General features: G+C 34.3%; 1 protein-coding gene and 1 long non-coding RNA gene across 4 annotated transcripts in view; one reads left to right on the top strand and one right to left on the bottom strand.

The window, feature by feature from the left end:
* LOC143229655 (uncharacterized) overlaps positions 1-11,801 on the top strand; it is a 73,591-nt gene that overhangs the window by 36,673 nt on the left and 25,117 nt on the right. For both annotated transcript variants that reach the window (XR_013015981.1, XR_013015982.1), the window contains exons 2-3: positions 1,908-2,016; positions 5,732-11,374. This is a non-coding gene — a long non-coding RNA (uncharacterized LOC143229655). The remainder of the gene's footprint in view (positions 1-1,907; positions 2,017-5,731; positions 11,375-11,801) is intronic.
* LOC143229654 (solute carrier family 2, facilitated glucose transporter member 1-like) overlaps positions 1-11,801 on the bottom strand; it is a 53,773-nt gene that overhangs the window by 34,844 nt on the left and 7,128 nt on the right. The window contains exon 1 of one of the 2 annotated variants that reach the window (XM_076462265.1): positions 6,874-6,980. The exons of the other annotated variant lie outside the window; for it this stretch is intronic. Coding sequence (XP_076318380.1) covers positions 6,874-6,906 — 33 coding nt within the window. The 5' untranslated portion in view covers positions 6,907-6,980. Of the gene's footprint in view, positions 1-6,873; positions 6,981-11,801 lie in introns of those variants that run through there. 2 annotated transcript variants of the gene reach the window in all.

Raw genomic sequence — 11,801 nt, forward strand, 5'->3', positions numbered from 1 at the left:
AGAACCGATTGAGAGATATTTGGAAAAGTTAAAGACATAGAATCTAAATTATATTTCGTAAGCATAACTTACATTTTTGTATGATAAAAAATAACCATAAACTTTAAAACAAAATTTCTAAGTTGCTCCAGTCAGCACTTCATAGTAAATTATTGTTAACCGAATAGGTGCTTATTGGAGACAATCATTTACGAAACAACTCCAATAATATATAAATGAAAGCATCATGCTGTTGAAAATGTAATAATGAATTTCCGGCTCGAATTTGAATTGTTTTCTTTTGATTATTCAATGTTTCTTTATCGAATATTTGAAATCATTCAGGTACAATATATATTTCACATAATCTATTATACAAAATGATAATAAATAAATTGAGGACATCAGATTTCAGAAGTTGCCTTGAATAGGCCGTTTATATCCTTCTTGCAATAAGCCAATTCTAAAAAATACACTTAAAACAGTCCTTTCACACCTCTTCTGTTGATTGTAAGCTGCATATAAATTATTATTAATTTCATTAAATCATTTTATTTCAGTTTAGTAACCCTGTATGTGTCTACGAATAGTAACAAAGACTAAACACCTGTGTGGAACAAATCAAATGCGTGAAGACCAGCTTCTGTTATTAAAGAAAAACTGATGACCAACATAAAAACTCAATAAAGATTGAAAATTTACATGTAAATTATTCAGGCATAGTATTGTAGTAATGATGGTGTCACAGACAAAAAGTGCGTGTTTGATAAAAAAATTAATTTTCGAACATTTTTAAAGCTTACTACAAATATGGCAACCAATGTCTCAAAATATCCGATATATCAGACAGCACTAGTAAAATTTCAGTTGTATATAGTATTCAGGTTATGTGGTATTTTAAATTAATTCAGCCAGAGCTAATTTCAAGACTTACTAGTAATAACCTGTTTAAAGCAAAAGTTCTAAAATACAACTTATTATACATAATATTAAATAAGTTTTTTACTATAACGTAACAATTTTGTAAGCACGTAAGATAAAAAAATATGAGTTCATTGTTTATCTGAAGAATAGTAAAATTAGAAGAAAAATGTTTTATGTTTTTTATTTGGAAATAAAGTGTTTTGATTAATTTCTGTTCCTTTGTTAATCACAAAGTTGCATACTGGGCTAACTGTGCTACATCCACATGATTTTTAGTGTTATAAGCCTTCAACTTTACTGCTGAACCACTGGGAGCCCATTTGAGTTGAATGTTTATATCCGGACATAAAGTACACTGAGAGAGTTATTTTATGTTGTTATTACATAGAAAGGACAAATGATGTGGAAGAAATTATTTATGATCGGCATAGGGAGGTACTGGAGTAATTTGATGCCAATTAACCGTCTCGTCTGGGCAAATACACGTTAGTCCAGAGAGATTTTTGGAGATAATTCTTTAATTATTGAAGGGGAGTATTGGAGTAATCGAATGACATTCTACAGGTGGAATTTAGTTCTAAAAGTCAAATCTATGTTATAATATAACCATACGGTTTTAACCCATTCCTACATTTGAATGAATATAGTTTCATTTACTTTTTATCCAGATTATTCGTATTGAGGTGAATAGAAGGAAGGTATAAACTGAATCTATCTGCTAAGCAGCTATTATCGTTGCAAAATTTCACATAAAATAAATTATTTTAAGGACTCAAAAAGTGAACTGTACTTTCTTGTTTTATTGAAAGTTAGACATGAGAGTTTCAAATATAATAATAGTAAATCCACCAGCAGATGCAGTAAGTGGTATTGTTTTGAAAACTGAAGATTTTCCAAGTAAAATGATGACTTCAACTATTCTTTGTTATTTATGTATGAGTTCTACTTGTATTAAGAAACGGTAATATTAAATGGAATATGAATTGTTTGTTTTCTTGTTCTAGAACAAAGCCACATCTATGGCCTATACCGCGAGAAATCGAACTTGTTATTTTAGCATTATTAGTCCATAAACTTGCCGCTATTCCACCAGAGGAACTTGGAGATTTTTGGGTATGTAAAAAATTCTGCGTTATTATTCGATAAAATGCTTGAAAATTGTACTTTGTTGTGATTGGAAAAATTCTAGAAATGTTATTGGCTCAACAGCACTGAATAAACCAAGTAATGATCAGGACTGGAACTCCTGTATTTTGTATCCCCTTTTCCCATTTCTGTTAAAAATATACGAAGCAATGAGATCCAGAATATTTTTTGTAAATTTTAAATTATTTTTACAATATAACTAATGACCAACTTGTGCTTGAGGGATTCACAATGATTTCAAGGTATAATAATAATTAGGGGTTAAAACATGCTTTATTAGCGAAATTTTCAGAAATGTTTAGAAATTTGTTCAGACTCACCAATTCATTTATTCGTGTCAGGTTTTTATGAATGTATATGGGCAAGATTTTTTAAAGTAGATATCTCTGAGTTATTAGCGATAAATTTCAACGATAAGTGGGCAGCACAAAGTTCACTTGTTTTAAAATAATGTATTTGAAATTACCATTTGAAATTACACATTTAATTACCAAAGATGTATCCAGAGCTTTAAATAATCGTCTCTTTTTTGTTACTGGTTCAGTTACATTAGAACCTAATTGACAACACGAATTATTCTTCTCTACTCTGTTATTACAATATAATTTGTGATTATTGCATTTTAAAAGTCGTCACTATACATTCTTTATGGCTAAACATACAAACACAGTCTAGACCTTTTTGACTATATCTCTCATTAACTTTGTCTCACTTTGACTTTCACTAACTTGCATTCATTACATCACCTGCATATATTGCCTAACTGAGATCTAGAACTATCCACAAACCTGTCCCGGCATGGCCAGGTGAATAAGGTACTCGACTCGTAATCTGAGAGTCGCAGGTTTGAATTCCGGTCGCACCAAACATGCTCGCTCTTTCAGCCGTGGGGGCGTTATAATGTGATGGTCAATCCAACTATTCGTTGGTAAAAGAGTAGCCGAAGAGTTGGCGGTGGGTGGTGATGACAAGCTGCCTTTCCTCTAATCTTACACTACTAAATCAGGGACAGCTAGCGCAGATAGGCCTCGAGTATCTTTGCACGAAATTAAAAAAATAAAACAATGAGAAAAATTCAGAAGCTGCGAGTTACGTGACATCAATTTATAATAACTGAACTACCCAAGGAATGATTCACAAAGAGTTATTAGCAACTTTGACATGACTACCGTGTCTAAAAATAACTAATTTTAACACTCGCGCAATATAAGCTAAATAATACTCACTTGTTATACTTAAAATAAACAGTCATATGTTTTTTTTAATTATTACTATCTGTGAGACAAACTGACTATAGACTCGTTTTTACTTTTTTGTCGAAAACATTTTAGGTACTTTTCTTAAATTAACTTGTGCCAAACATCCATATCGTGGAAATCTGTTAATAAAACTGTTATATTGTATCGCCATCATCAGTAGTTTATGTTACAAGAGCAGATGGTGATGGAAGTTACAAGATTTACTTAAAATTATTTAAGTCTTATGCTTCTTCCTTCTTTATTTATTTTCCCTCGTAGCTGTTTAACTTTTTAATGGATGGCTGCGTAGTTTGCTAAAACTACCGCCTAAAGGAGGGATAGTCCAATATTTTATCTGCAATGTGAGGGTCACTAAGGGTAAAAAAACATGCGCAGACACATGTTGTATTATTCGACACGATTTTAAAATTCCTCACTGTTTTGTTTTTTTTCACTTAAGATAAAATAATTTCATATTTTAATGACTTATTTCTGGATGCTCCTACCTACTGGCTTAACGAAAAGCTTTAACGCTTATAACACTAAATTTCCGTTTTGATACCCATGGTGGGCACAGCTCAAATAGCCCATTGTGTAACTTTGTGCTTAACAACGAACAATATATCTGGATAATGGTATCTCAATAATCATGATAAAAGTAACTTCTGCTCAAAGAGTCTTAGATCGTCCCTAATTTTACTGTAATTGTTTTAACATTCAGATTTCTCGGGTACATAGAACAACAATTATTACACGGTATCTCTGTCCAATTCAAATCCGTGTTGTGCTAACTATAGGCGGTGGAGTGCAATACATATAAGTCTGTATTAAAGTGTGGAATGAAGATTAGCGGGTGACTATAAGGATAAGTGGGAGTGCAGTTGAATGAATAATTCTAACTTAATGTTAACGACGTCAATTTCCAGTTAAAGTCACATCTGTGTGAAATAGGAACTGAGACACAACTTGCTGTGAAGCGTACCACTGAATACTGCGTACCTTCTGTTTGGAATACTGTTCCTGGTAACAGGTCAATTTTGTCGCTCACAAAAACTGCGTTGTTGTGTGTATCAGTCTAATATATCACTAAACGAGGAGGCCGGGCGGGTCTCCCACTCAAAGATATTAACACTGAGCGCAGCCCTCTTACTTTCCGTCCTCGAAACGTCATTACCACATGTATTGATTATCAGTATGTATACGTCTTCTCACCCACATATACACTCAGCATTTATATGTACACGTAATCCAAAATAACCCCTCATACAAACACTCAGTATTTATATGTACACGCAATCCTGTAAAGCCCCTTACACATACACTCAGTATTTATATGTACATGTAATCCTGTACAGCCCCTCACACATACACTCAGTAGTTATATGTACGTGTAATCCTGTACAGCCCCTCATGCAAACACTGAGTATTTATATGTACACGCAATCCTGTACAGCCACTTACACATACACTCAGTATTTATATGTACATGTAATCCTGTACAGCCCCTCACACATACACTCAGTATTTATATGTACGTGTAATCCTGTACAGCCCCTCATACATACACTCAGTATTTATATGTACGTGTAATCCTGTACAGCCACTCACACATACACTCAGTATTTATATGTACACGCAATCCTATACAGCCCCTCACATATACACTCAGTATTTATATGTACATGTAATCCTGTACAGCCCCTCACACATACACTCAGTATTTATATGTACGTGAAATTCTACATAAACACTTTCAGTTTTGCTCTACTGCCTGTGATAACTCGTATTAACGTTTGCACCAGGAATACCTAGTCATACACTTCATTAGAGGTAATCTAGTCACAGTTGCTGTTACACATTATAAGCTTAAAATTCATCTGTCCAGTTTGATCATTCAGTTTCAATAATTCATGTGGAAGTCAAGGAAACCATATTTGAATAAATAACTTTAACATTTACGAAACGTTTTTTTCCACCATTCGACTATTTTGTTTAAATGTTACATGTTTTCACATATGGGAATTGATTTATAAAATTATTAACAATTTATATCATGTCGAGAAAGATAGCAACGCGAATTATAAGCTTTTTTAAAAAATAGATACATTTGCTGTGGAATCGAAATAAGTTTCTAAACAAATTCCACCTTTTATCTCGACAGGATCAACTTCTCGGTCTGATTAATTAAAACTATAAGATTTTGTTTTAGCATACAATGAAGTTTGAACGTTAGTTTCATAATTATATAATTAATATTCATGCTATTTAAGGAAGATTCCTTCATCCAGATACTTGAATAAATATATTAAATCTTACCAATAAAACAGATGTGACTGATACCTACATGAAAAATTTGAAATTTGATCATTATAACTGAAAAATAATTGTTTGGATATTATAAATAAGCATGTTTATCATTATTACACTGGATAATATTTTTTCAGATAACTACTCAAACTAGAAAGAACACAGTGTGGAAGACAGACAGACATTGGGTTGACAAAGTGGTCGAGAGCTTAACTCCCATGTGGAAGACAAACAAAAACAATTCAGCCAGCAAATATTCTGTCAAGGCAACTGTTTGGCACGGGAAACTCGTTTAAAAAAACCCCATCGAAAATTAGGGAAAGACTGAATATTCTAATCATTCTCTAATTTACGTATATGTAAATTTATAGTTTCCTTTAGCACTAAATCTATTTCTTTAGGTTAGTATAATACAGTTAGCACTGTTGTAGAGTTTTGGTTGTAATATATTGCTTCTGCTTGTTTTTAGAGTGGGACATTAAAGTCAAAACTTCACTATGTCTACATTACCTAAAATGCTCTTAAAACAACGAACAGCTTGATTTTTGTTGGGCACATAATAAGTTTAGTTACTTTAATATCTGTATATTTTAATCAGTTCTGTTTCTTCTATGGCCTTCAAAACACTTTTCATATTCTTTTACCTTATCTTATTTTTATTCGTTTGAATTTGAGCACAAAGCTACACAATGGGCTATCTGTGCTCTGCCCACCACGAGTATCATTATCTTATATAAAAATGAAAGAAGTATCATACTTAGAAATATCCGTTTTATGCGTATAGACCTTAAATTATTTTTGTTTTTCATAGAAGATCGGCATGGCAAGGCCAAATGGTTAAGGCACTCGACTCGCAATCTGAGGGTCGTGAGTTCGAGTCTCCGTTGTACCAAACATGCTCGCCCTTTCGGCTGTGGAGGCATTATAATGTCACGGTAAATCTCACTATTCGTTGGTAAAAGAGTAGCCCAAGAGTTGACGGTGGGTGGTGATGAATAGTTGCCTTCCCTCTAGTCTTACATTGCTAAACTAGGGACGGTTAGCGCAGATAGCCCTCGTGTAGCTTTGCGCGAAATTCAAACCAAACCGTAGAAGGTCAAATTTTTACACTTCACTGTTCTTGATTTATACTGTCGCGTGACAGTTTTATTTTTCTAACATCTACATATCGCCAATATGATTGTACTAAACCTTTCAGTCGTTACACGCATAAATTCACCACACTACAAGTACAGCGCTATTGTAATAAATGAAAGCTCTATTTCAAAACTGATCTTACCCGACAGAAAGAAGTGTAGTCGTTGGCAGGCATGATTCTCTTAGTTGTAAGGGGGTATTAGGTTCTACTCAAAGTGGCCTCGCACTTGCTCATGTGGTCGACTTTATTTTTATTTTTGCCCCGTGACGCCGTTTAACATTGAAAACGAGGCTCGAGTTATTTCGATCAGTAAGTTTTAGCAGACCAGTCATATATATTTCTCTCAATCCTTATTCTCTTAGATAACATGCATTGAAAACTAAGGAACTTTAGAGAATCATTTTGTAAATGAATGTTAGATCTAATACAAACCATTAATATTGATCTTGGTATTGTATGAAATGGATATTTATTAATATACGTGACGTATATAACTTACTTAACCTAAGATTTAACATAATTGAGGAAACAAATTACTCAAGAATACACAAAGGGTTTGAGGAATAGCTCCTATCTTTAATATATTGACCCCCTGTAGCACAGCTTTGTGCTTAATTTCAAACAAACAGACTATAGTATGAATGCTCTATCTAAATAAATAATAATAAAAACATTCTAATGTACAGGTATATATGGCAGACCGGTTCTCATTACTTAACCTTTTTAAAGTATGTATTCACACATTTATCTGGTTCATTGATGGACTTACAATTTAAAGTTTTTTAATGTAAGTTGACTGAGACATTTTTTATTTCCGTGATGGTTTAAGTCTTCAGTGGTACAACAGTAAATCTGTAATCTGTAAGTATAACACTAAAAACCGGGTTTCGATACTCGTAGTAAACGGAACAAAGATGGCCCATTGTGTATTTTTGTGCTTAACAGCAACCCTGGTCTTGGTTTTGGGTAATAAACTTTACCCCTATCGGTGACCTAGTATTATTATTTTGATATAATTAAAAGTAAGGATGATAAGGTTACTGATAAATATAAATAGCTGAGCATCTTGAAAGCTCGTGGAAAGATGAGAACTGTTTCTAATAGACGGAAACTAGACAACAGAATATTACTAGGAACAACACTAAATATTTAATACACACTTGTATTGTTGTAGATGAACCTACGAAACACAAGAACAGTACAGTTCAGTTCCTTCCACCTTTTAATATTTACTTTGCTGGTTTTGATTTTATAAACTTTGTCCGTAATTAGACTATTTATAATATTCAACACTGACAAACCACAAACCGTTAAGTTATATATGGCAGGAAACCTACACTGTGTTACGTCCGTAGCCCTATATCTCCATATAGTGGCCTATAACACTAAAAACCGGGTTTTGAAGCCTGTGATAGTCATAGTCTGGATTTCTTATTGTGTTACAAGTGTAGTCTCACGCTTAACAACAAAGCATAGCATAGCTCCCAATTTCATGAAAGGGGAGGGGTTCTTGTTTGTTCAAGTTTTATTGTTTGGCACAGATAGCCTAGCTGCTTTGTGCCATAAAACACCAAACCAACCAATCAAGTTTTATTGTTTGGCACAGATAGCCTAGCTGCTTTGTGCCATAAAACACCAGACCAACCAATCAAGTTTTATTGTTTGGCACAGATAGCCTAGCTGCTTTGTGCCATAAAACACCAAACCAACCAATCAAGTTTTATTGTTTGGCACAGATAGCCTAGCTGCTTTGTGCCATAAAACACCAAACCAACCAATCAAGTTTTATTGTTTGGCACAGATAGCCTAGCTGCTTTGTGCCATAAAACACCAAACCAACCAATCAAGTTTTATTGTTTGGCACAGATAGCCTAGCTGCTTTGTGCCATAAAACACCAAACCAACCAATCAAGTTTTATTGTTTGGCACAGATAGCCTAGCTGCTTTGTGCCATAAAACACCAAACCAGCCAATCAAGTTTTATTGTTTGGCACAGATAGCCTAGCTGCTTTGTGCCATAAAACACCAAACCAACCAATCAAGTTTTATTGTTTGGCACAGATAGCCTAGCTGCTTTGTGCCATAAAACACCAAACCAACCAATCAAGTTTTATTGTTTGGCACAGATAGCCTAGCTGCTTTGTGCCATAAAACACCAAACCAACCAATCAAGTTTTATTGTTTGGCACAGATAGCCTAGCTGCTTTGTGCCATAAAACACCAAACCAACCAATCAAGTTTTATTGTTTGGCACAGATAGCCTAGCTGCTTTGTGCCATAAAACACCAAACCAACCAATCAAGTTTTATTGTTTGGCACAGATAGCCTAGCTGCTTTGTGCCATAAAACACCAAACCAGCCAATCAAGTTTTATTGTTTGGCACAGATAGCCTAGCTGCTTTGTGCCATAAAACACCAAACCAACCAATCAAGTTTTATTGTTTGGCACAGATAGCCTAGCTGCTTTGTGCCATAAAACACCAAACCAACCAATCAAGTTTTATTGTTTGGCACAGATAGCCTAGCTGCTTTGTGCCATAAAACACCAGACCAACCAATCAAGTTTTATTGTTTGGCACAGATAGCCTAGCTGCTTTGTGCCATAAAACACCAAACCAACCAATCAAGTTTTATTTTTATAGTAAATAATTGTTAATGCTCTTTCTAATTTATTTTTTAACGATGTATTTGATAGATGATGTGCGAAACTTTTTTCGTGTAAAGGTGGGAGGTTTTTATTTTTATACTATGGATAGTTCTATATTTACATTAACTTTTAAAGTTTGATAGTTGTGTTTAAATAGAGGTGTTTTCGCTATCATAACATACATTATAAAAGAAAAACACATTTATGTAGGCGGAGTTCGTTCCAATTACTGTGTTGTAGTGACATGTTCACGCGGGAAGTGCTTCAAAGTTTATTTCGTAGCGACACCATCTTTCACACTACGTTAATAAAGCTTGGTTGATGTCATCTTTCACACTGTATTAATAAAACTTGGTGGAACAAACCTTTTTAGCTTAGTGAATTTTATTTGCCATCACACAACTTTTTGTTTTTGATCTAGATCTTCAAATTGTGTGAGTAGAGCAGAAGCCACAGTACGAACATATTACAAAATATATAATGAAAAAAACCTATAAAACTGCTGACTAATTGATAACACTCGTTTAAACAGATGTGATGTTGTACACTAAGTGACTGTTGCCAAGTAACTTCATTTAGCCCAATCATCGAATGGTGTCGTCATATGAGATCGTCATTAATCCTTCTTCAACACTGGTTGGACATAATAACTATTTTTTTAAACCAGTTGAATAATAAAATATCCTGATTACAGATTTTGTAGCATAGGAATCGTAATCATTACAGCTACCTCGGTAAGCCTAAATTTTTAATATTGTGTTATCAACCACTTATCCAACAACTCAAATATATATCTACAGAACTGACTCATTCTAGTATACGACCTTCTTTAGTTAATTAAATAAAAATACACGAATATTTGAACTGTGCATGTACACGAGGGTCAACATAATCTCGGACTAGGCGAGCTTCCATTGTTTTGTGTGTGTGTTTGTCTTATAGCAAAGCCGCATTGGGCTATCTGCTGAGTCTACCAAGGGGAATCGAACCCCTGATTTTAGCGTTTTATATCCATAAATTTACTGCTGTACGTTTTGTAACCAGTGGATATTCAAATCACGAAAACCGGCAAAATAACAGTGTTAATGGACATTACATTTCTGTTTTCAGAAGTAAATCTTTATCATGCTAGGCCCAGCATGGCCAGTTGGTTAAGGCACTCGAATCTCCGTCGAACCCGCAACCAGCTTGCCCTTTCAGCCATGGGGCATTATAATGTGACTGTCAATCCCATTATTGGTTGGTAAAAGAGTAGCTCAAGAATTAGCGATGGGTGGTGATGACTAGCTATTGTCCCTCTAGTTCTACACTGCTAAATTAGGGACGGCTAGCTCAGATAACTCTCGTGTAGCATTGCGCGAAATTGAAAACAAACCAAGCCTTATTGTGCTAATAGTAGAGATTGTCTTCTGGGGAAGGAGACTGCGAAGATATGTTTACACTTTATACTAGGAGGCATACATACTAAATATGGTTCGCTTCCTTTTATTCGGTACATTATGAGTTACAGCTGGAAAGTGCATCGATCATGGTGAAGAGAGCCTCTCCGTACATTCAACTCCACCGTGTTTATATATTTTAGCACATGCTAAAATACTTCCTCTTTCCGTTCAAAGATCAAATCATCTATTTACGTAACTCCAAGGTCGTGTATCAGTGCTTGATCTGTAAACAAGAGTACACAGAACCGAGAGAAAGGAGAAGAACGAATCAGTGCGCATCTAACTTCAAATATGTTTCGCGAACAAGAAGCAAAACACATACTGAACTGTAACGACAGCTCACTGACCAATCATCGCTTCAAGTCCCTTGCCAGAGCACAGAATGAGATATTTTTATATTTCAGAAACCAGTGATCGACATTCTGGAACAAGTTTTTCCACTTTTGATAAACATTATGAATGAACCTTTCTTCCAAAGTTCATTTTACTCCATTCCACAGAGTTTATTAAAATATTGACCTGAAGAGGATGATGTAGCTTAGAACGCAGAAAGGTAAAGTTCGGAGCTATTTTTTCAGATAGAAGACTCTGAGGAATGAAAGTGTTATGAAGTAGTATTTGTTGTGTGAAAGGTGATTTTATTGTATATGTTATGTCTAGTTTTACGAAACTTAATTTCTTACACCTAGTCATTGTGATGAATAAACAAGTGTGTCAACTAAATTGTGTATCTGTTACTTAGAATGTGAGATTTCCTTATTATAAAGAATCAGTTGATTTAAACAGTAACCTCCTACGTTTGAATAATTGCAAATTTCGTGTAGATGTACTGATGTGAAAGTGCTACTAATGGAAATAAAGATTGCGGTATGTTAAAAGGTAGCTGATTTTACATCTCTCTGTACTGAATCAGATAAAATGAAGTGCAGAACAGTTATTAGTGACGTAGAAGTATTTACACAACTGATTTAAAATTCAGT

Source organism: Tachypleus tridentatus, chromosome 10, assembly GCF_004210375.1.
Source record: "Tachypleus tridentatus isolate NWPU-2018 chromosome 10, ASM421037v1, whole genome shotgun sequence".
Taxonomy (NCBI): Eukaryota; Metazoa; Arthropoda; class Merostomata; order Xiphosura; family Limulidae; genus Tachypleus; species Tachypleus tridentatus.